This window comes from Monodon monoceros, unplaced genomic scaffold, assembly GCF_005190385.1.
Source record: "Monodon monoceros isolate NGI ecotype Baffin Bay Population unplaced genomic scaffold, NGI_Narwhal_1 Super_Scaffold_4, whole genome shotgun sequence".
In the NCBI taxonomy this organism is placed as follows: Eukaryota; Metazoa; Chordata; class Mammalia; order Artiodactyla; family Monodontidae; genus Monodon; species Monodon monoceros.
The window spans coordinates 76,137,478-76,163,231 of NW_021703781.1; the positions used below are offsets into that span (position 1 = coordinate 76,137,478).

Sequence of the window (25,754 nt, forward strand, 5' to 3'; positions counted from 1 at the left end):
TCCTGTCTCCCACGGTTAGGGGTGAAAGGTGATAATACTTATTAGGAACGGCTGTCTCCTCTTTGGAACCCAACCCATAGGTACATCAGAAACACTTGGTGGGGGAGCCTAAATATCAGAGTGAACACTCGTAATAATTCACCGAGGTAGCAGGAAAGTGAAGAGACGGTAGGGAACCATGAGGTACTTTGGTTTGAGGGTCCAGCTCTTTGAAGCCATAGGTTGGACAGAGCTTCTATAGCCCAGGGCTGGAGCAAAATGGGCCCGACCAAGGGTTCATTGTAACTCTCAGAAATACCCTGGGAGTAGCAGCGGGCCACAGAAGCGCTCCCAAACCCAGTCAGTGGCATTCTCAAATCTCAGAAGGGGTCCCGCTGCAGGAGCCTGCCTGGTCAGCATACCCAGTGGGCCTCCGAGGACCGTGGCCACCTGGGTGACTGGAGGGATGATGACTATGTAGCATGTCCCGCAGGGCACATGGTCTCCACGGGACCTGGCACCGTGAGCCTCTTCCAGTGCCAGCCATCACCTCGGGAAGCCCCTGTGGTCCCGAGGGTGCTGACCCGGCGTCTCACAGCAAGAGGCTGCGGGGTCTACTCCTGCTCAAGCTCTTATTGAAAAACCTGCTTTTTTTGCGGTATGCGGGCCTCTCACTGCTGTGGCCTCTCCCGTTGCGGAGCACAGGCTCCGGACGCGCAGGCTCAGCGGCCATGGCTCACGGGCCCAGCCGCTCCACGGCATGTGGGATCTTCCCGGACCGGGGCACGAACCCGTGTCCCCTGCATCGGCAGGCGGACTCTCAACCACTGAGCCCCCAGGGAAGCCTCGCTTCTTATGTTTGTTCAAAACTCACCTTAGGTGTGTTGGAAGGTGGCGGCTTCCTCATCGGCCCTTTGCTGAGGTGGGTAAGGTGAGCCTGACTAGGCTGGGAGCCACTGGACGGCCGGGAAGGGCGCACACACCTGCAATGCAATCCCAGACACGCTTGGCGAGGGCGCTGTCCCCTCTGCCTGACTTGACTTTTTCTGTTTTGTTCACAGGGACATGCAAAATGCAATTCACTTCTTTTAACTTAGTGTGGTAAACATGCAAGAGAAAAGTTATCTAACACTCTTACAAGATTAAAACATAAATACTGAGTTTCTTCCCCCCAAGCCATTGTTCTGTTAAATTAGTTCTTACAATCTAAGGCACACAGCTTGGGACGCCTGGGAGACATTTCGCATGAAGCTGGCATTTTAGTGATGATGTCCTGGAATATATTTGGATCGCAAGCTACCCCATCTGATAAAAATGTTTTAATATTCCACCTTGTAAAAAGTACCAATGTAAGGGTGGGAAAAACACACCAGCGGAATTCATCAACACCCTGCTTATTTATGTAACAAACTGCAAATAGTTTGAAGGGAAAGTGAAGGGGGCAGCTGGTCTGGCAGAAATGTTAAAACACCAAAACCAACAGAAAATCTGACCTCTTCTTTGCTACGGAAACACAGTGCGAAGCAGCCCATCGCACATTCTTTCAAATGCCATTTCTTGAAAAGATGACCCTAACCCAGGGTACCTTAGCTTTTCAATGGTAGTTTTCTTATCTGTAAACAGCAGTCGTATCAATGTCTTCCTTTTCAGATAAACCACAAATCCAGCAGCAAGAAGACACAGGATGGTCACCAGAATTCCTATCGTTAAACCTTGGCTACCTGAAACAAAGCGCATTTGACTCAGAGGAGGAGGCATATAACTAAAATGTGGGGAGTATCAAACTGTGACATTTACGGCAAAATGAACTTTGAAGGAAGGACCAGAAATGGAGTGAGTAAATCCCTGGATGGTGCACTGATAAATTAGTGTCACTTCACAGGTCGTGTCTGAGGTGCAATCTGCCCCGTCAGTATTCATTTCTGACAAGTCTGGAACTTGCTAAATGGGAATACAGTCTGGCCAGTGGGACCATCTCCCTGGTCACACGGGCCCCCCAGGCATGACAACAGCAGGGGAATGGTGGCGAAAGTAACAGGGAGCTGTCACTGGAATCCCATCAGAATTAAAGTGGTCCCGAACCTGAAATCTTCCCAGCCCCCATTACAAATATACTCCTGCAGGCTCTTTCCTTCTCTCATTCTTTGGTGTTGGCGTCTGTTTTATTTTTGTTTTTTGTATTTTTTTTTTTTAGACCAAGACCTTACTTCTGGATATCATCAAATTAGAAGTTTGAAAAGCAAACTCAGTTTAAATGCCCTTGGGTTCTGTTTCGTTATGTTAGGGACTTAAAAACGCAGCCTGTGGCGGGGGGTGGGGGCAAACCCCTTTCTCTGGGAGGATGCTGTTTATTTTATCTAAGGAAACATCCCCCCTTTCTGTGATATGATCCCATTTCGTTTAGTGCAGAGACACGAAGACTCCTCAAGGGTGTGGAAAGGAAGGGAAAATCAAACCATCCCGCTGGTTTCTAACTGCAGCTGCGGTCAAGGGCCGTCTGGGGAGGGCTCTAAATGCCCGGATTCGGAGGAGCTGTATTTGCAGTTTCACCAGGGCGGTGAATTCCTTGAGAGCACAGGTCTCAATTCATTTGTCTCTGTTCTCCTGCCAGCAGCCATCAGTCTGTGTGCCCCCTGGTAGGTGCCCTGCAGTCCTTTCGGGCTGCTGGTGACAGCTGTGGAGGTGGCTTCTGTCACCAGGGCTCTCCCACCCCACCTCCAACCACGACATCCAGCTGGCTGGGAACCAGAGTAGCAGCAGCTCCCACCCGGGGGGAGAAAGCCTTCACACCCTCTCTGTTTCTGGACTTCGTCCCCAGCTGACAAGTCCTAAGAGGGATGTGTCTGAGTCTAAGGCAGACAATCAACACGGGACCGTCTTGATTCACTTGTAAGTGTTACTGGAAAAGCCTTGCTCTGGTCTCCTGGCCCAGATGTCCCTCTTTTGAGACTGTGGGCTGGCAGTCGCAGGTGCCTCTGGTGAGGATTCTGTTGTCTCTTAACACAGCTCATTAAAAAGTGAGCAGCAACATGCTTCAGCCATACTTTCTAGTTCCATACTTCCAAATCCCTACGTCTTAAAATGATGAGTTATCAGTCAAACACTGACTGGGCCGCACACTGAGCTTGCTCCCCCTGCCCCCCAGGCTGCCTGTCTCCACGAGCCGCTCAAGCCAGAACCCCAGGCAGTGCCATCCCAGCATCCAGTGCAGGCGCCGCGTCCCATCGAGCCTGCCCCGTGTCCCCTCCGTCCCGTGGCCCACCTTCCTGAGTCTCACTGTCACCCCGCCCATCACTGCTTCTTGTCCGCGCTGTGCCCACCGAGCGTCTCCCAGGACCCAGAGGAGCGGCTGGTGTCCGGCAGATGCTGGAGAAATACTTGCGTCATGAACTTCTGGGCCGCAGGCAGGCAGGCGGACTGGGGGCACCGAGGCCCAGGGCGCGGCTATGCCCCGTGCAGCCATCAGCCGGCTTCTCGTGGCCTCTTTTTTGTAGGTGTTTCGGGGGGAGGAGTGTAAACTTACTTTCTTTTATGATACGACGGCAATGGTGGATGAGTCCGGCTCTTCAGTTGTTTCCATTTTTAAAATATTCTTACTTGGTACAACGAAGAACTGGCAACTCTGTGGGTTCGCCCCAAGTTTAGGAAACCCCAAAACCTGAGTCCCCCTGGTGTCCACACCAAAAAGGGACCCAGAGCACGTGGCCTGTCTTCCGCCATCCTGTGCAATTCCTCGAGTGCCATCTGGCTCACTTGAATGCGGAGGATGGAACAGGTGGCAGGGTCCCCGATGCATTAAAAAGTAAAATGCTATTTTTTTAACAATAACCTCTTGATGGCCAATTAGAAAATTGACTACGTTGCAGCAAGAGGCCAGCCATCAAGGCGGGGACGCTGGGCCAGGCCTGGCTTATTACCCCCGGGATGGATGTGTGCTAAGAGGAAAGACCTTGGGGCCCTTTTTCCACTTGCTGCGGGGCCGGTCTCGGGAGCAGTGTTGAGACACGTCCATCCCTAAGCAGAAGGGTGCCCAGGAGCTCACCTCCATTCCTCACAACACTGTTTCTCCAGATGTGCCTGCTCAGAGGGTCTCTCCCTCCTGGCCCTGTGCCCCCTGCCTGGTCCTGTAGAGCAGTGTTGTGTCTGTTGTCATGGAAACAGTAGCCAAGCCACAGATTCAACCCTTCCAGTCACAGCGGGACTCAGGACGTATGACGTCCTCCGTAGTGGCGTTAGCCACAGTCTGAGCGTCCAGGGGCTCAGGTGGGCACCGAGGTGGCAGCACAAGTGTGCTCGGGACATTCCTGCCTGCCCACACCCCCCTCCCCCACCCCCGGCTCGCGGTGGGCTCTCTGCACTTTCACTTTAAAGTGGGCATCACTCAGGCCTGCCCCTTAACTGGCTGACAAGAGCTCCGAGAAGACGGTCCTGCGCTAGCAGACCACTTCTCAACGTCTTTGAGGAGGAAAGAACTGACAGTCCCAGCACAGCCACCGTTAGGGGCTTCTTCACGGGTAGACTGTGCCTCAGTCTTAGCTGTGTGACTCTGTGAAAGTTACTTAACTTCCCTGAACCTCGGGTCCCTTGTAAGGAAAGAAGAATAACGCCAACTTTTGTAAGGATTCGATGAGCTAATGCATATAAAACGTGAAGCACGGCAGGTAACAGCAGCTCAGCAAAGAGAAACCGTTGCTGTCTCTGCTGCTGCTGCTGGGACCCGTCCCTTTATGAAGAGGAGGGTGTCTTTCTAGCAAGAGCTTTAAAAGGCATTTGATGTCACACCTCTTAGCCCTCATACACAGAGGCTGGCCTTGACAAATTCCTTTGATCCGACAATGAAGTTCATACCCACTTGGCAGTCTGCGGTAGAACGACCTTAGCTAAGAAAATGTCACAGGCTAAGACCCGGCGAACTCAGCCTCTGAGTAAAGCAGAGCGACGAGTCTCTGCAAAGATGAGGCAACGACTAGAGAGGGTCTGGAAACAGAGAGGCCTCGGGCTGTGTGAGGTCTGCGGGGGGTCCTCAGTGGGTTTCCGGCTGTGCACCCGCCCGACGGCTGGTGAGCCCTCAGTCTTGCTTGGAAGGATCCCCCAAGGGCCTGGCTTCCCACTGCCCCCAGGAGCTCAGCCCACTCCCTGGGACGCGCCGTCACCACTAACCTGCTTGCCGGATGGGGCCGCTGTCCTTGCTTCCTCCAAAGCCAAACTTGTCACAGAAGGGAGGGGCCCAGTGGGCCTCGCAGTGACAGTTCTTCCTATTGTTACACACCTTTCGGGCAGCAGAGGAGAAAGACACCAAGAGGGAAGCAGGGTTAGGACGCACGTCCCCTTGGGGCAGCGCTAAGTCTCTGAGCCCTAATTGAGCCCGAGAGCAAAGCAAAGGCCCTGTGGTCAGAGCCCCCATCCCACCGATACAGTCAGACTCCGTACATGCGGCTGTGAGGATAAACCCTAAACCCAGCACCACACAGGTGAGCCCAGAGCCCGAGGCTGTGGATTAACATAATGTGCTGTTGTTACATCAGCAGCAACTGAGAGAAGGATCCAGACAGTTAGGGCTCACCCACTCCTTTCAACCCCTTTTTCTTATCAATCTCCATGTCCCTCTTTTTAAATCCAGGAAACCCTCCTGATCTGACCGAGATGAGAAGCCCTCTCCGTGTTAAGGAGGGGCCCCTGCTCCAGGGACATGGAATCCATGCCCTTGGGCATCATGGGCCCGACAACCCTGGGCACCTTCAGACGGGAGGCTCGGGGAGGCTGTCACACATGGAATTTGCTGAACTACTACCGGAACCAGTGGAGTACGAATGTGAAAACAAGAGAGAATTATTTCTGTGACAACGAGGCTGAACGCTTTGGGAACGCTGGATAAATGCAAGTCACTAAAAAGAACTTTTGACAAACTTGGAATGGGCGGAACAACTGACAAATGATCAGGAAAAGCCGCAAAAGATAGGAAGGTTGCTCGTTGAGTGTCTCCCTTCCGCTTAGAGAAACAAACGGTACGTCACAGATGGCGCACTTTGGATAATTTGTGTACTGAAGTCAGGGCCGAGCTACGGATGCGACATGAAGCCAAACACACACTTTTATATTTTAAGACACGATAAATGTTCCGGGCATTTCTCTCACTTGTGATGTTCCCCTGCTTTCACAGACTCTTGTTTTCTGAATCAACCACCTGCCCCAGATGCTTCCAACAAGAAGGCCAACAGTCAGGAAAGCCTACGATAAGTGAGAAAGCGTGTTTCCATGAAGCTGACGCTGAGCAGAAGTAACTACCGTGCAGCATAGCCCGCGTTGCCTTGAGTCTGCGTGTCCTGCCTGTTTCCTCAGAGATGCTGCTGCTGAGGTACGACTCCCTGGGGCTCAGGCACTGTCCTGCCCGCCCTGGTCTCTCCTGCTGCCAATCACAGTCATGTGCCCTCCTGGCAGCTTGTGGCAGAGAGATTACAGCCCTAACACCCCACTTGGAGGCGCTGCTGGTGAGCCCGGCCTCGCGAGGCAAGGACCGGGGTCCTTACTTGTTCCCAAGTCATGGCCTCTCCAGTGTGTGGATGTTGGAGAGGGAGGAGTCCAGGGTCCCTGACACAGCCTTGCTACTAACTGGTCATGTAACCTTGGACGTGTCACTATCCCCACCGGGGCCTGGACTGCTTCATCAGGCAAATAGTAAGGCTGCGCTAGGTCATTTCCTCCAGCCGTTAGAAAGAAATCTATGATCCAGTGGAGACGTTCAAAGATTCCATTTTATACGGACAGTCAGCTACACTCACCATCAACAAACCCATCTGAGGTGACACTGCAATCCTTTATGGTTACAGCACAAGAGTAATTTTATGCAAACCTCCGTAATTCTATGTTACAATCATTGGTGAGTGTCTATTTTAAAAACAGAATTTGGAGCACAATATCCGTAGAAAAGGTTTCAGAAAAACAAATGAACCACTGGCAGAGCTAGTCAAATTAATATGATTCCACTGGAAATAATTAAGCCCATCAGAAAAAATAAACTAGGTTTTAAACAATTAGAATCCTCCCCCCCCCCCAAAAAAAATTCTCTGAACTAAAATAACAGCCTTCTTTAGTTGACACCCATTGTATGTGATTTCAAGAACATGTGGTCGGTATGTTCTGTCTTCTTTGTTTTAATTCCTTTTGGAAGTATTTCAGTTCAGACACATATTCTGAATCTTGGCTGTAGGAGGGACAGCTCTGTTTGAAACGCTAATGAAAAACTCTTCATGACGGAAGGTTAATGTTAAAATTACTTTGAAGATGACAAAGTCCCTTTTAAAAAAAATCCAGAATGTTAATTTAAAAGATAATTATCACTCAATCTGATTTTCTTTGTTAAATAAAAATCCCATTTCTTATGCTACGTAAAGGTCGAAGAAAATGAATGTCTTCAGAAGAAAATACTGAGGAGACACTGACTGCTATATTTTTACAAAGTTATGGATGGCAAAAATCCTTTACAAAGGAATGATTTAGTGCTGAACTTGCTGTGGGCCGGCTATACAAAGGCAGTTCACCTACTCACCCCTCTGCCGTGGCATTGCACCACACATTCGTGAACACCGAAGACACTTACGTTCTGACACCGACGATTGAGGCAAATCTGGAGAGGAGGGAAACACAGCAAATATCTCAGTCTGTCTACAACCACACGCACATGCATCTAGCTGTGTGTTTAAGAACAGAGGAATGGATAAAGAAGATGTGGTACATACATACAATGGAATGTTACTCAGCCATATAAAAGAACAAAATAATGCCATTTGCAGAAACATGATGAACCTAGAGACTGTCGTATTGAATGAAGTAAGTCAGACAGAGAGAGACAAATATATGATATTGTTTATATGTGGAATCTAAAAAAAGGCTACAAATGAACTCACCTACAAAATAGAAATAGAGTCACAGATGTAGAAAACAAACGTATGGTTACCAGGGGTTAAGGAGGAGAGAGATAAATTGGGAGATTGGGACTGACATATACACACTACTATATATAAAATAGATAACTAACAAGAACCTACTGTATAGCACAGGGAACTCAATACTCTGTAATGACCTATATGAGAAAAGAATCTAAACAAGAGTGGATATATGCATAAATGATTCACTTTGCTGTACACCTGAAACTAACAAAACATTGTAAATCAACTCTACTCCAATAAAAATTTAAAAAAAAAAAGAAAAAAAAAAAGAAGAGAAAGCAAAGGAAAGCTTGGGGAAGACCATCTTTCATTTAATATGAATAATGCACTTTGCCTTGGACCCGGATATGGATCCTGATGCCTGCCTCCAAACTCAGCCCATTTCAAGACTCACATCAATGTGGACACTATGGAAGTCGTCCATCTTCATGGCATTTTATATGGTTTTGGTCAATCCTGCAATTAGGGTAACTGACTTTCTCATGATTTTTGTTTAGAGCTTGCAATGCAATCTACATATTGCAGCATTTCCCCCCTCCATTAAAAGATGTAGGAGAGAACAAAAGAGACTAGTCCTTCACCTGGCCCTATGCAGACTCGAAGACTCCAAGAATCCTTGAATCTGGTAAGGGAGATATTAAAATATGGGAAATTTTCCAAAATACCGACTGACAAGTACTATCGTCGATGACATAAAGCATCAACAGAAATGCTCAGCAGAGTAAAACAGACGCTTCCCTTGTATTTCTCAACAATTTGCTAAATGGTACTGGGCTGGTCGAAAGAGTTTAGTCTTATTTCAAAGGTACATAATATAGTCCAGACTCAAGGGATCAGGTTCTTTATCTCCCATAAGATGTTACAAATTAGTGGAGTCAAAGGGAGAAAAGTCTAATTTTTAGATTACAGAAGCGTTTTTAATCAAATAGGACCTTCCTATGAGACATTCACCATCTGACCCCAGCAGTTTATCTGAGGTAAGATTAACGCCCTTTGAAAAAACGTGCTGGTCCAAGCAGCTCTCAGGGCTGGTGGGAATCTTGGCCGAGGGGACTGTCACATGCCAGCTAAGAAAGGAAATCGTCTGGGGTTGCAATGAACACAGCAGGACCCCAGGCAGAATCACAGCATATGCGTGCTGCCCTCCCCCAACCCACGGGCTAGGCTAAGGACGGCTTTCAAAGAACTAGTGTTCTGCAGGCAGGAGATCAAAGCACATTGAATCCTGCACATGAAGGGAAAAAGCTCACTGATAAATTGAGTCCTTGGAATTTCAGTGTTCAGATGCACCTGGCCTTAGCTGTTCAGACCAGTTTAAATGGTGTCAGTCTAATGTCAAGGCTTGAATATAAGCGAATGGGTGTGGTTAAGGAGACACCCAGAATGTATAACATGTTTCACTTATCATCCTGTTTCCTTAAGGATAAAAGCATTTGTGGTGTATGGGGGAAGGGGGAGGGGGTGGAGTGGAGGGAACTCCTGTCCTGGTGGGGACTTGTTCTCACCTGGACAGAATGGGAAGCCAGATGTAGTCTCAGAGACCCCCATACAGGGACTCTGCTACAGGAGATGACTCAGCACCTCTCCTTTCTGCTCTGTGACCTCCACGTCAGTAATGATTTCATAATCATTTTGAAAAGGAGGAGCCTAATAAAAGCATCTTCTTTCCTAAAGTGTTTTATTAACTTGCTATCATTCAGTCCGATGAGAAAGTTTGGTGGGAAAAAACAATGTGGCAGAATATAAAAATCTCAAAAAAATTTTTTTTTTGTTTTGGACTTTATTTCTAACTGCCCGCCTCCCAACCCCCAGTATCTCAGTCTACCTTTCCCCCTGATCTCCAAAAGAACACCCTTTGGCTTTAAGCTTATCCTGTCTCTTCCCCTCTCCTGTCCCTGTATGGGGTTGTCTGAAACTACATCTGACTTCCCATTCTGTCCAGGTGAGAACAAGTCCCCACCGTGCCAAAAACCCAAACCACATTTCCAAAAACAATATAATAGGCTGCTGTGTTTCCTTCCAGCGTAATTTCCTGGCTGGAAACTCTCATAACATCCAGAGTGTAGACATGACTTATTAACACTAAAGAGCTGAGAAAACAAGCTTGATTTTCCCAAATCTGCATCTCAATGGTCAGACCAGGATCTAGGATTTATTGACTCTTTCTTCTAGGTGCAAAGAACGGAATTTCAGAGGCAACATTCTGAGAAGCGGATTTAGGAAAACAAACCAACCCTGTAACTCAGTTCTCCAACAGGACGTTTCTCAGTGGGCCCCCTTCCAGACTTACATTTGTGATGCAAGGGAGCATATGGGTCTTACTTTTCCATCTGCACACTTTGTGCCGGCAAGCACAAGCCCTGGGTCCGGCATGTCATCGCCCAAGTACACGTGGGTCCCACGGCACAGAATCCGACCTCCTTCCTGCAGGGGGATATTTGTTTCTATGGAAACGGCATTTGTACCGATGACTGGTCGGCTGGCACCTCCTTGACACTGGATTTTTCCACATTTAGCATCTCTGGAAAGGCAAGAACAGACAGTGCTCAAAGAGGGAACGTCTGGAAGCAGCCCTAAGTGATCTGGGAAGTTCAAAGCCACGGCGCGGTCAGGAGGCGGACCCCACCTCATCTCGCACTTGGCGAAGGAGCTCTTGGAGTCTTTGCCGCAGTTGCCGTAAGGGTCGCCTGCAGAGTTGACTCTCTCGAAGCAGATCCCGGGGGCAGGTTTAGCACCTGAAACAGAAGCAAAGCAGCACTTTCACCACCTGCAAGTGTTTTGAACATTTTTCTTGGAACAGCACGAGGCTTTCAGGTTAAGGGAAGATATGTTCAGCATCCCGAGAAATCACACCTGGCATCTTCGCTGATGCCTGATACAAGCCCCCCTCAGCTCACAGCAAAGCATGCATTTCATCACTCCCTCTTCTGGAGGGCTGCTAACCAGGCCCATGGCACGTGCGGCCTCTCCAGAGATGAGGCCTGGCTCTGGGGCCGCACCCGACCCAACCCCAAAGCGGGTGGCTGGCCGGCTGCGGGGGAAGGGGAGGCTTGCTCTCTTGAACAACTCCCACACGACTCCGGTGAGAAAATGCAAGTTAAAGCAGGTTCCAAGGAATAATGATGACTAATGTGAGGGAGCAAAGAGAGAGAGAGAGAGAACGAGCAACGCGGAGGTCTTACACCACGTTTCCAGCCCCACGAAGCTCCCTACTGGAGCAAGCACTGGCTTCAACGAATGCCTGCGTTTGCAATGCAGAGACTGCTCTCAGAGGCCACGGAGGCATAAAATCTGATGGTCTTTTTACACAGCAGGACAGTGCCTGGTACAGAGGGGCGTGGAGCCAGAGAGCTCAGGAAATGGCCATTTTTAGCACATCTTCCGGTCAAGGAACGAGAGAACATGTACCTGGGGTTTGCGTTGCCAAAGTTCTGAGGGCTCTCGAATCCTATCATAGTGGTATCTGTTGAAGACTATGTGAGAAATTCAGGAAAATGTTCTCCATTCTTCAGATAAGCTGTGCCCTGTGTGGTGCCCTGGGACTGCCTTCCTGCCCACACCAGTGTCCTGTCTGGGCTCTTCCTCTCACATCAGCCAGGATGCCAACTTCCCCAAGCCCAGCTCTGCCCCCTGCCCTTCTCTGCACCCTGCTCTGGGGAGGCTCCGCGTGCCTTCCAAGGTGACAATGTCATGAGGGGCAATGCTCGCCTCCTCCCATGGACCAGATGCTGTTCTTATTACTACAAAGTCCATCTCTCTGCAACCTGATTCCTCATCAGACACGTTCAGCATCTCATTAAACAAACAAAGAAGCAGACAAATCAAACCAAACAAGACCCCTGCAGCAGTCGAGACCAGCAACAGGTTCAGCCATTGACCTCTGCACTAAGTTGCCCCCCTCCTGGACCTCTTATTTTCCCATTCTCTGTTTTTTTAAAAACCATTTAAGACCCACACTCCTCCCATAGGGCATTTCCCTGAACTGGACACAAGTCTCCGTCCTAACGAGATTAAAAAATGGGCAAAAGAACTGTTAAGACATTTCTCCAAAGAGGACATTCAAGTGGACGACATCACTACACATTAGGGAAATACAAATCAAAACAACAATGAGCTATCACCTCATGCCAATTATGGTGGCTGTTATCAAAAAAAAAAAAAAAAAAGATAAGTGTTAGGATGTGGAGAAAAGGAAACCCTCATACACTGTGGGTGAGAATATATACAGCCACTGCAAAAGACAGTATGGAGGTCCCTCAAAAAATGAACAGTAGAACTATCATATGATGACCAGTTCACCTTCTGGGTAAATATCGAAAGGAATTGAAATCAGGATCTCAAAGAGACACCTGAACTCTCACGTTCATTGCAACATTATTCACAAGAGCCAAGACACAGAGGAGGCCTAAGTGTCCACTGACAGATGAACGAATAAAGAAAATGCTAGTATGTATGTACAAGGGAATATTATTCAGCCTTTAAAAAGAAGGAAATCCTACCATTTGTGACAGCATGGATGAACCTGGAGGACACGATGCTGAGTGAAATAAGTCAGATACAGAAAGACAAACACTGCATGATCGTGGAATCTAAAAAAGTTGAACCCATAGAAACAGAGAGTAGAATGGTCATTGCCAGGGACTGGGGGGAATGGGGAGGTATTAGTCAAAGTGTGCAAAGTTTCAGTTATGCAAAATGAATAAATTCTAGCGAGCTACTGTACTTATAGTTGCTAACACTGTATATTTAAAATTTTGCTAAGAGGGTGAATCTTATGTTTAGTGTTCTCGTCACATACACACAGAAATAATAGTAAATAATAAAGAGGGTGGGAGGGATATGTAGGAGGTGGTGGATGCGATTACAGCATGGATTGTGAGGATGGTTTCACAGGTGTACACTTACCGCCAAGCTCATCAAGGTGTACACACTAAATACGTACAACTTTTTGTATGTCAATCGTAACTCCATAAAATGGTTAAAAAAAGTCTTTGTTTTCCACAGCACACTCCCTTCATTCACAGCTTATTTATTTATTTTTTGCAGTACTCGGGTCTCTCACTGCCGTGGCCTCTCCCGCTGTGGAGCACAGGCTCCGGACGCGCAGGCCCACCGGCCACGGCCCACGGGCCCAGCCGCTCTGCGGCACGCGGGATGCTTCCGGACCGGGGCACGAACCTGCACCCCCCGCCTTGGCAGGCGGACTCTCAACCACTGCGCCACCAGGGAAGCCCCACAGCTTATTTTGATGCTGACCCTTTTATTCTGTTGTGATGCTGTCAAGGGGAATCTTATTTTTAGGCATAAGTACCCACTCACCCAACAGTGAGTCTTTTGATTTTACTTTTTTCTATTTGCTCAGTGGCTGTATATTCATGATCTCCACAACCTAATCACCCATCCTGTTGCTTGCCAAAGTGAGCTTTTCAAAGCTGTTTTACCAGAAAAAAAAAAGTGGAGGCAGGAAGGCACACCCTAGGAATAATAATTAAACAAGTGATAAATGTTCTTGTCTTTTCTCAAACCCAATTTTGTCAGTTGACCTCAATGAGCCTCTAAACCAGCATTGACAGAGGTTCACGAGGTCCAACGTGCTTTCTCAGCTGGACTGAGATTCAAAAGACACGACGGAGAGATTAAGAGGTTAGTGCTACTCAGCCATAAAAAAGAATGAAATAATGTCATTTGCAGCAACATGGATGGGCCTAGAGATTGTCGTACTAAGTGAAGCAAGTCAGACAGAGAAAGACAAATACCATATGATATCACTTATATGTGGAATCTAAAATACGACACCAATGAATCTATCTACGAAACAGGAACGGACTCACAGACATAGAGAACAGACTTGTGGTTGCCAGTAGGGAGGGGGCGTGGGGGAGGGATGGATTGAGAGTTTGGAGTTAGCACCTACAAACTATTATATAGAGAATGAATGAACAACAAGGTCCTACTGTAGAGCACAGGGAACTATATTCAATATCCTGTAATAAACCATAATGGAAAAGAACATGAAAAGAATATCTATATATGTATAACTGATTCATTTTGCTGTACAGTAGAAATTAACACAACACTGTAAATCAACCCTACTTCAATAAAATACATTTTTAAAAAAGAGGTCAGTAGTTAAACCATTCTTTCCGATGCCGAATCTTTTGGGAAAACTGTTTTATGTTTGCGCATGTATGGGATCTAAGAAAAACAAAAGCAAACGTTTATCAAGTCTCAATTCCTTTTGAAAGGCCTCCTCCTGTTTGATTTCTACAATCGGTGGCCATGCTGCAGCATTGGAGGAGCCGGGGCTTCGGGACTCACAATAATGGGCTGATCTGGTGTCAACCCTACACACTAGGAGACCCTGGTCAAGTTATGGGAGCTTTTGAGACTCTGTTCCCTCATTTCTATGACGGGGACAGGGACAGCACCTGACCTGAGGTTCAGTGAGTCCCCCAGGCTCTCAGTAAACCTGAGTTACACTGAGGATGGCCACTGATCACGGGGAAGGGGACAGCTTGGCCCCTGAACATTAAGGATGTGAGGGGAGGGGAGCTCCTTGGAGCTGACCTTGTTTGCAACACTTGCCATGTTTTAACACTGTGATAGTTCAGGATGGTGTCGGTAAGGGCTTCACACCTGTTTCCTTCACAGAGGGGCGTCCCCAGTGCCTAGCACATCACGGGAAGCCAATGAAGGCTGCTGAGTGACTGGGTGAGGAACTCCTGGACCCACCTTGGGAAACGAGAGGGAAGAAAGAAAATCTCCTCGTTGGAAACCCTGGGAGGTTCTGTACATACTTTGTATATTAAATAAAAAGTACAGTCATCGCTCAAGGATCTCAGCTTCCCTGCCTCCATCTCCTCCTTACTTGTTTCAGTGAGTGAGGCTCCCACTTCCCTGAGTCCTGTGCTCATTCTGGGTCCCCCTCCCGCCCCAGCCAGGCTGGGCTGGTCCTCCAGAACCTCACCACACCGCGCAGACGCTGAGCACCATTTTGAAAGAGGCAGGGGGAGACCTCAAGGAAAGACACTTGAGTTTGACTCCTTTTTATTCCACTGAACTCTGGGAACAAAGAGCGTCTTCCCTGTAATTCCTCTCCTTGCCCTTAAACCAAGAGACACGCTTTAGATGAATGGGAACGTTTTGGCTCACTAACATGCCATTTGTTGGGCATCCCCACTATTAGTTACTGTGCTGGGCACGGCGTGCAGTAGCAGTCAGTCCATAAAGAAACAAAGCTGAGTGGGGTCTGACCAGTAAAATTTGCTCCACTCTGGTATTAATTTGCCCAGTGGCTTGAACAATGCAGGGTTCTGAGGGTTAACTTTCTGTCTCTTGCAAGAAAGCAGTAACTGTCTATTTCCAAGAGTTTTGTTCATTTCAGCTCTTATCCAAAACTCAAGGGAGTAGGAGATGCCACATCACACTCTACTATTGATGTATCGGCAGGACATGTCATCAGTGGGGCATAGCAATGACACTGCTGGCTACAATGTGGCAAAGGAAACTCACATCTCCATGAGTAGTGGCTCATGATTTCGTCGGCTGCATATGCCTAGGGATAGGCTAGATAGATATCTCTGAAATCAAAGACCAGAATGCATACCTGATCCCTTGTCACATAATTCCTTCATTCTTTTATCTGGAGGATTAAGGGAAAGCACACTATGATGGTAATTCATGGTTAACCTTGATGCACAAGCTCTTTTGCCTCTCCATCCTCAAGTACTTAGGGACTGAAAATTTTCATCAACTTCGATCAACTTTCATCAATACTCTGAAACTGCTGTTGTTTCGATGGCATGGGGGAGGTGAGTGACAGAAGTGAGAGAAGGACGCGGCGGAACCCCACTTAACAATGCCCATTCTCATCCAGTTGACTAACATTTTCTTACCCGGAAGTCTCCACGTTGGGATGAGAAATCTTGCATGAGAAACATGATGTTTAAAGACCAAGGGGTTTAATAAATGAAACTTAAAATAAATGAAGAAGTATATAAGCAGTTGAAACTTGATCCAGAACACAATATGCCCTATTGCTGCCTCACCTCCAATTTCAAGCTGTAGGACACTGTCACGCAGGGTTTTGGGCCACCTCCTGGGGCCAGCAAGCTCCCAGCTAGAGGTTGGGCACTGCTCAGCCCCACCTGGTACCACCAGTGGCCCATTGGCCATGCCCTTCCTAGGAGGTAACCTCTCTTTATAGGAGAGCCTGTGTGTGTGTGTGTGTGTGTGTGTGTGTTTCCTCTGGTGGTTTGGACCAACCGTAGAGATTTGTGAAAAGGAGGTGCAGAGTAGAAGGCTTGTGATTATTCAATTGTTTGTTTTGTCTAATACCTCTCCCATAGCCCTCTTCCTAGGAACAAAACCTTTTTTCTTATGGGAAGCCTAGTTTATATGGGTCAGGTAGGGTTAACGTTCCCAACAAATGCCAAAGGGATGGGCGTGAAATTCAAGTCTGGCCCATCGAGTGTGCCACGCCACCGGTCATAAGACTGGGTCATGATGGCTACATGACCAAAGCCGGGCGCATCAGCATCTTCCTTGGAACCCAGCTGCTCGAGCTGGTTGGATGAGGGGCCTGGGCTGCTGTGTTATTAGCCATCACTGGCTGAGTCCCTCAGGGTCTCCCTCCATCACCACCTTCCCTCGAGCCTGGGGACCCTGCTGCTCTCATTTATCCTGGTGGGATGCCCCCTCTTTGCATCTATCACACTTGCTTTTGCCTTTTGTGATGTCTCGAGGCTCCTGCCTCACTGTAAAAACCCCTGTGGACTGAGATGGTGCCTCAGGCCTGCACAGAGCAGGTGTGTTCCAAGAATGGACGAGTGAAAACCACAGGGAAAGCAATTTAGGGAAAGCACATCCTGTCTCCGCCGCCCTCCCCAGAGGAAGTCAGTTGTGGTTTCCGTAGAACAAAGCATCTTGGGTAAATGAACACTGTCTCCTGGTCTGCCTTTTCTGTGACTCTGGGTGTTCACTTATTCATTTACATCACATGAAGTATTACCGTGCTGTCTTAAGAGGAAAGAAGGTATAAAGTCACAAAAAGACAGACATTTTACTTCCTGGACAGGAAAACTGTCATTCCCTCAAAGTCTAGACAAAGTAAGAAATCCTATAAGCAAGGGAACCAGAAAGGGGGTTCCGTGCTGACCTCGGGAGCAGGGACAGCTCTTGCAATAAAAGAAAACATCATTATAGGAAACAGACTAGAAGATGCAAACCCTGAGTGCCCTGGCTGTCAGGACCTACTGGTGCCAGGAAGAACAGCGGAGGAGGGTCCAGCCAAGCGTTTCGCGTGGCTTTTGTGTGTGAGCAGCCAGCTGGCATTTATCTTAGAGACAGAAGGGTCAATAATCTAAAAGGTGTAAATGACTTCTATCCACTTGTAAGACGTTATAAAGGTACAGATCTGGCTTCAAATCTGCTGCACTTAAAGGTGTCTGTCTTCATGAAGACGACAGACTCCGTGTCTGTGTCATGAAAAAAAGTGACAAGTTTTCTTATCACCACTATATCAATTTACAGCCTTTGAATTCTTAATAACGGAGCTCTTAGATGTTCTGCCGTTATCAAAAGATGAAATTTAGCCTTTCAGAGGGAATTTTGACATCGTACCGTATTTTATAATTCTATAAGAAGCGATGGAATTTAATTACCACGTTTATCTTCAGAGTTATATAACAATTATATTTATAATTGTAGCTTGGGAGTTCCCGATGTCATTATGTCTTTTGAAAGAGAGATGATGACATCTTGTACTAAGCCCACAATTTACTTGATCTAATCTTTTCCTTAAAATGCACGTCCGTTATGCAAATGCACATCCCCAATTCAGTCACCTCAGCTTCTCCCCCATCACTAATTTCCCCAACCCCTGTCACTAATGTCCACAGACGAAGGCATCTTCACAGCAACTGAAGCCTGCTTGTCCTCCCCATAATTCTCCCTCTGTCTTGCTTTTCCACATTGACCTTCACATCCATCGGAAAATGAAGTCCAAGCAAACACATTCTATCATTTCTTTCTCGCACAGTGGGACAAAAAGGAGACTTCCCCGCCTCCTAAACATTACGACTCTTGGCAAAAATCCCTTCTTCCCGTCTGTAGCCCCCAGAGTTGTGGATGATTAGTTACTGCACTGCTCCAGGTACGTCGTCATAAAGCAAAACTCATTTAAACTAGCCTGGCAGATAAACACTGAATATGCCCGTAAAAATCGTCTGGCCCGCTCGCACTGCATCAGTCAGGTGACACTATTTTCTGTTGAGTGATAAAATAGATAGAACTGAGATATTTCAGGACTTCCTCGATGCAGACTGTTTGTGATTCTAGACACACAGTTATCTGTAAGGTTAATTTCCAACCGTTTTCAGCGATCATGCTAGTGGTTTGGATAAATGACGTTGGCAAAAATAAAGTTTGTGCCTGAAGAAACATATCCAGCTGTGTTTTGGAAGGAATAAAGCTCATGTCACACTGACAGAAAATCTTTGTGGCTATTAAGACTGAAGTGGACAGAGGGCTAAATACAACGTACGGTGTGAGTTGCACATAACGTTTATGGGTTTGACATCACCAGATAAAGTCTTGAGATGCAAGGTTTGTGGAAGAAAAATCACTGAGAAAAAAAAAAAAAGTCAACTCCGGGCCAGCAAGAATATCATCAACAATAATAACTAGGAAAACAAGTGGATGAACAAAAGTCCCAAAAGGTATTCTAAAAGTATATGACTTTGCCAGTTACGAGTTGCAGGCATATGTTCTGAATTTTCTATCATTTATTTGTAGAAAGATTTGGAAGCAGGATTATTTTATTGAAATATAATGCTGGATTGAGAAAAGTCCATCTCAAAAGGGAATAGTTAGCTGGAAGGAAGGGCTTCATCTGGTCAGTGTTTGGGTAGCCAGATTTGGGGAGTGAGTAACTAACTGACTTCCTGAGTGTAACGGAGGATTCTGGCCAAGTTGCCAATGGCGGGGGCCGGCAGAGCAAGAGCTCGGCGACTCCTAGATTTATGAGTTACTGTCTTCACAGGGGGTCAGAAATGACCCCAAAGCAAATGTGGCCCTGATCCCAGAGCGTTTGCTAAAGGATGGGAAATGAAAGATTGCAAATGTATCCTTGACAATAAGTTTTCCTCTTCCGAAACATGAAAAGCTAATTCAAAGCAACCACTGTAACACAGCAATACGCTGCTCTCAGCCTGGCACATCTAGCTGGCTGGGACCTGGCCGAGGAGGTGACCTCTGCCCCTGGAACTGTGACAGTCACATCCCGACTCTACTGCAGAGGTCCAGGTAAGAGTGCACTGGGACTGTGGGAAGTATGTCACTCTGGCAGACCAGGGCTCTTGGTCAGCATCTCACAATAGCAGGACATCGTTGAATCGTTAGCAAATGAGAGAAGGGGGTAGCAGACGGGGTTCTCTGCGCTCCAGGTCACAGCCCAAGCTCTGGACAAGCAGAAGTGCCCGCAGTTCCCTGAGATGGCCCCCCGTTCCTGTGCACCTTAGCCCTTGCTGTTCCACATGCAGGAAGTCCCCTCCTCTCCCACCCCGGCAATGACCACTCCAAGGCAACCTCGGCTTGGAGCCTTCCTGCTTGGCTCCCCTACCCCTTTCACCCCAGGCTGAGCCCCCTCTCTCTTCCCATCAGATCTCAGCCCTCCCCACGGCCCCAGGCACTGCGCAAGCTGCATGCCACTGCATGTGATATATACATATAATATACTCACATATATGAAATAGATAATAAGCTATGTTGGAGGGCAATGATATACCTGTGCGGTAGACGTATTACTCTCCCCACTTTACACACGGGGTACAACAAGGTTGAGTAACCTGCTGAAGGTCACCCTGCCAATAAGTGGTCTGTTCACTGCCTATGGTAGCCGGAAAATGGCCCCCCAAAGGGGTCCATGCCCTAATCTTTGGAACCTGTGACTATGTGACCTTACTTGGCAGAAGGGACTTTGAAGACGTGATTAAGTTACGGATCTTGAGGTGGGGAGACGATGCTGGGTGATCTGGTCCAGTATAATCACGAGGGTCCTTACCAGAAGGAGGAGGGAGGGTCAGAGTCAGAGAAGGAAATTTGACCACAAAAGCAGAAGTCAGAGAGAGACAGAGATTTGAAGATTCTGTGCTGCTGGCCTTGAAGGTGGGTGAAGGGGCCAGGGGCCAAGGAGCTGCAGGCGGCCTCTCAAAGCTGGAAAAGGCCAGGAGACAGATTTTCCCCTAGAGCCTCCGAAGGTAACACTGCCCTGCCAGCATCTTGATTTTAGGACGCCTGCCCCCAAGAACTAGAAGATGATAAATTTGTGTTGTCGTAAGCCACTGAGTTAGAGCGTACACAGGAAACTCACATGGTGCCCTTGAACCTGACAGTGAGGCTGCCGCACTGATATAAGGAAAGGAACACACCACATTTGCAAAGGGGGTGGGTGAAGGCCCTTCCAAGAAGCCGCCTGGTACAGGGGGCCACTGTACCAGTGCCACAGCTGGTGGTGGCACTAAATTCTCTGCTCTCCCGAGGAAGTCTGTGCGGGGATTGCAAGAACTAAGAAGGGGTTGGCCGAGGTAGACGGAACCCCAGGAAGTCACCAGCCTGAGGGGCTCCCCAAGCCTGGTCCCCGTGCTGGTTGTTTCCAGGAACTCGGAATTTCTGACGTCAGAGATGTTTCAGTCTATGTGCCATGGCCCCCTCACGACAAGCCCACCGTCGCCCGGGCAAAAGCATCCTCAGTCACCAGGGTGAGGATGGGAGGGGAGAGAAGGGGTCGGCCCGGAGCCCCGGGGAGGCAGCCCCTGCTCCGGGGGTGGTGCGGCCCCGGGGTCCCCACCCTCGCTCACAAGGATGTTGAGGGCTCCAAGCAGGTAACTCCACTGCTTTTGAAAAGCTCAGCCTGTGAGCCACGCTGTCAGTTTGTCCGCCTGTCTGGGTCTGTCTCTGGTCAGGCAGCTCGAGAAGGACTAATCGGATGAGATAATGAATACCAGCCTTGGTCACCATGAATCAACGGCGCGCAGCCAGCTGAGTCACTCGGTGGTGGGAGCTCAGAGAGGACGGCGGGGCTCCATCTGACTCACTCTGGAACTGGGGCCAGACGCTCTAATACAGCAGGGCACCAAAGACCACATTTTACTCCAAAAGCTCCAAGTGCTGTGTGCTCTGGCCATGGAATGCTCCTTGGAAGGGAGTGTTCTAAGATCCCTTGTAACTCGAGAAGGGGAGATTACGGAGTCTGGAGAAAGGCTGGGAAGGGACGGCCACTAGGGATGCTTCAGGCCATGAAGCTTTGGCCTGCAGCAGGAGTCACTGTCCCAAAGTGACCCCACTTGGCTAAAAGGTGTCTGAAGTCACTAAGCCACTCAGAGCCCATACAACCATGTGACGTGTGTACAGTGAGTGACTACTTTGTGCTTGTCATTGAGAAGCTTTGGAAGCTGTAAGCCCTACCTTGCCTGGGCCCTCCTGCCTAGCCAGGGAGGAGGCCAGGGCCCAAGGACAAAGCACTAAGGCTCCAGGCACCACCAGCTTCTCCTTCCACCTGCCCAAGCACATCCGTGAAACCTGAGGCACTGGAAGAACTCTCCAGAGAATGGGATAAATGGAGGCTGTGTTAGCCCTTGTTGCTGCATCCAGGCTGCTCTCCCTCTTCCCTCAGAAAGTTCCCAGCGCACAAGGGCATCTTTGGCTTTGGGGGGTGGTGACTGGGCTCCATGACCGGCCCCAGCCCCAAGAAACATCTGCCCCGTTCTCCACGCTTGGGTCATGGCTTTCACGTCACACTGAAAACCCAAGCTCTGAGGTTAAGTCATTGTTTTCTGCCCTCGTTTACTTCCTTCATCACCCCTAGACCCAAAACCTCACCATAAAGACTGACAAAGGCCCGTATCGGACTTCTCTCCCCTGCAGAGCCTGGGCTTGCCTGGCCCTCTGCCTGGGCCCGGCTGGTCACAGTGCCCTTGCCACAGCTGGGGCCTCTGGCCAGAACTGAGGTCACCCTGCCACCAACGGGAAGAGGGAGAAGAATGACAAGATAGTTGGGGCCACAGTCTTGGAAAATACCCTGTGGGATTCACTGCCAGAATCCTCAACGCAGGAGACAAGCGGCCAACCCTGGGGTGACAAGCCCATGCCCTGGGCTGCCCACCAGGCCCTGGATCTCTGGCCCCAGAAGACGGGGCAGTGGAGGAGAGAGAGACACAGGAGACTCAGTCTTCCCCGTTTCACGTCTGTGCATCCATTTAATTCTAGAGCACCTGTGGGACTTTCGATCACTGGCTCTTTGGGGTGACGGCACGGTGTGAGAACTACACCTGGGCTCTGGGTCACAAGGACCTGGGTTCAAATCCCAGCCTCATGACCTTGGGAAATAACTTCCAGCCTCTGAGTCTGAGCTTTGCCTTCCATAAAGCTGTAGTCATTGTCTCTCCCTCAGGGGTTATGGGAGAGTTACAAGGGCCAAACCATACGGAGCCCAGGCCCAGCGGCCCATGCCCGGGAAGTGGTGAACAGTCTCTAAGGGATCCAATCACGCAGCGGCCGCTTCCTGGCCACCTTCCCACCTGGGTGCTCTTTCTGGGACACACGTGTCTGTCACTCTACCTTCAAGGACCAGAAAGGGGAGCTTTCCTGGTGGCGCAGTGGTTACGAATCCACCTGCCAATGCAGGGGACACGATTCGAGCCCTGGTCTGGGGAGATCCCACATGCCATGGAGCAACTAAGCCCGTGTGCCACAACTACTGAGCCTGCGTTCTAGAGCCCATGAGCCACAACTACTGAGCCTGCAAGCCACAACTACTGAAGCCTGCGTGCCTATAGCCCGTGCTCCACAACAAGAGAAGCCACCACAGTGAGAGGCCCGCGCACCGCAACCAAGAGTAGCCCCCTCTCGCCGCAACTAGAGAAAGCCCACGCGCAGCAACGAAGACCCAATGCAGCCAAAAATAAATAAAACAAAATAAATAAATTCAAAAAAAAAAACTTGAAAAGAACCTCAAAGGTGTTCAGGGCCCTTAAACATCTGTCTCCGTGTTCTTCCTCTGGAGCCCGGGCCTCCCACTCTGGGCTACCCCCCTGCACATCCTTCCCCATCACAGACTCACACATCAGGTCTGCCCTGGGCCTTCCCAAGGCAGCCCCCCGGCCCTCCAGCAGCACTGACTTTCTCTCCAGCACCCTCTGCCCTTGGTTGGGGTCCTTGCTTGGGCTCTAAGAAGCACTAACACAGTCAGGGCAGTGGTGGGAAGTTCTGCCGTCTGTCTGCCCAACTCCCTGTTAAGCTGTCTGAGGGCAGGGGTCCCGGCTGGTTTATCCCTGTCACCCCACGGGCACACAGTAGGTGCTCACACATCTCTGTCTGGACTGGACTGAGCTCCTTGGGGCAGGCTCTGGGCAGCACCCACTTCTGCGTGCCCTGTACCTGGCAGGGCCCCAGTCCCACCAGAGAGCCAATCGCTCCAGCTGAACAGAAGGAAGCTTTTTGGAAAGCGCGCTCCGGGACGGATGCTCATGGAAACAGAGAGTGGGCTCCCTGGCCCTGGCCCTCTGCACCCAGGTGGTGGTGGCCACGTACCTGGTCCCCAGAGGGTGATGCACTGCTGCTCGTGGGTCTGGCAGATGCCGTTGTAGCAGTAGCCGTCCACTCCCTGACACGGGTGCCCGTCGTGCAGGTACACGTTGGCCGGGCAGTGAGGACTGGCTCCCGTGCAGAACTCCGGGAGGTCGCAGGAGTTGCTAGAGTCCCTGCACGCTGTTCCTGCAGGCTTCAGCTGAAAGGAGAGGGCCGATTATAGCTCATGACCGCGGGAAAGGGGGAAGCAGGGTCTCAGCAACACTCCGGACGTGGATAGGAACAGAACCATCCTCTTGTAGCTTCACACAGAGGGGCGAGGATTTCAAAGGAAGTTCCCTTTACCGCAGAGAGAGCTCATTAAATAAACAGCCTTGCTCTGGGCTCTGAGGTTCACCTTTCCATTATGGGGGGTAACTAAGATCAGCCTCTTTTTAATTTCATGCAACATCAGGGTTTTCTGGTGAGCAGACAAGCTGGTTGCTGGCACCTGGCACCTCGGTGGGTGGGGGGAGCGGGTGCTGCCTGATGGACCCATTGATTCTTAAGAACAAGATCTCTGGTCACCAACACCACCGTGTGTTTTAAGAAGACGTTTGTGCTTAAAGCGTTAGCATTTGTGGGCAAGGCGACAAAAATAATTCCAAGGGCACACTTACAACAGCAATTTTACTTTGCCATCAAATCACAGAGCTGGAAACCTGTCTGTAGGACTTCACAGGGGCATGTAGAGAAGTAAAGCAAGGGAGCTGTACAGGATGTTAGGAACAACGATGCCAAACGATGCCTCATCTTTTTGCGGTTGAAGAACTTATGGCTCAGGGTGGCTTGTCTGAGGTTACGCAACCAGTGATCTGTCCCACCCCCGAAGCACCCTCCAGGCACCTCCACCACCAGCTGCCTCTTTTAACCTTCGTTCCCGTAAGTTAATTACAAGTAGGAAGGGGATGAAGGATACTTTAAGCTGAATGTAAAATGTCGTAATGCACTTCGCAAACACTGTGCTCTACTTGGGTCGCTAAGAGGGAGTTTCCTGCAAGCAGAATGCCAAGATCAATTGCTTAATTAAAAGGAAATAAAACTCTTGGAACCTTTGAATCAAAAGCTCAGGCTTTGACTCTGGCAGATCTCAGCTCTGAATAATGAGACAAACAACGGAATCGCCAAAATGAATGCAGGCATGGTGGCAGAAAATGGCAAAAGTATAAAACCGCCACTCTTGGCTGGGCTGGGTCAGCCAGCACCTTCTGTTGGGGGCACGTCAAGATCAAGATGTTGACACAAGATCCCTGGAACAATCCACGCAGCTCCTCACCCAGCAGGCAGATGTTCTTGGCATGGAGCAGAGGGACCCGGCAGGGAAGGGAAGGGAAAGGAAACCTTCCTCCTCCAATAGCAGACCCGGAACATTTAACATGGAGCTGGAGTTCTTTGGTCTACTTACCAAAGAACTCATAAATAAATAAATTATAAATTATTATAATTTATATAATTATTATAATTTATCGCAGATGACTTAGCATTAGAATATGCATTTCACATGAAGATTGGAAGATAATAAAAATAGGAGATAGATGGTACCAACTTGCGTGATAAGGATTACAGTTTCCACAGCAGCGAGTGCTGGGAAGTCGCCCTGTCCAATTGCTTGCCCTGCATCACTGTCGAACCAGCTGACTGTGCGGGTGACCTCGGGACCAGGAGGACACTCACCTGGCAGTTTTCACAGCACAGTCCGTGTGCGCAGACAGCATCCGGCTTCAGGGTACAGGTGGTGGCGTTGCAGCAGAGATTCAGACACTCCTGGAGACGGGAACGGGTTTGACAGGGTCACGTGGCACAAATACTCACAGAAAGCAAAGGTCGCACCTTAAGTGACTGAAAAGGGAGGAAAGAACCAGAGGGCCTGGCTCTGGAGATGAAAACTAGCCGGACTGAGGATTATCTTCCTCCGGAAGAAAGCAAAGCTTCTCGTAAGTGTTTATGAACTGCCTGGGAGGGCGTGTCCCTGGGAAAAGTCAGTAGCACTCAAGCATCTTTCATGGTGGGGTGAGGGACCCGGACAGGAAGGCTGGCTGACTCGGGAGGCCATTCATGTCAGCAGCGGGTGAGGCTGTGTGTGTGTGTCTGTCTGTCTGATGACCGCTGGCCTTAATGCAGTGAATAATACCAGGACCACTGGAGTCCTAAGAACTTACTTATTTAAAAATCTACATAGATGCATACAAACTTTACCCTTCAAAG

At 49.1% G+C, this 25,754-nt stretch overlaps 1 protein-coding gene across 1 annotated transcript in view; it reads right to left on the reverse strand.

Annotated features, from left to right (window-relative positions):
- The window catches only part of LOC114908456 (disintegrin and metalloproteinase domain-containing protein 12-like), a 668,284-nt gene that overhangs the window by 36,472 nt on the left and 606,058 nt on the right, over positions 1–25,754 (reverse strand). The window contains exons 16-23 of the mRNA XM_029244622.1: positions 25,224–25,313; positions 23,514–23,709; positions 10,552–10,660; positions 10,248–10,446; positions 7,526–7,603; positions 5,140–5,248; positions 1,565–1,700; positions 854–962 (exon numbers count right to left, since the gene is read on the reverse strand). Of these exons, the coding sequence (XP_029100455.1) occupies positions 854–962; positions 1,565–1,700; positions 5,140–5,248; positions 7,526–7,603; positions 10,248–10,446; positions 10,552–10,660; positions 23,514–23,709; positions 25,224–25,313 (1,026 nt within the window). The remainder of the gene's footprint in view (positions 1–853; positions 963–1,564; positions 1,701–5,139; positions 5,249–7,525; positions 7,604–10,247; positions 10,447–10,551; positions 10,661–23,513; positions 23,710–25,223; positions 25,314–25,754) is intronic.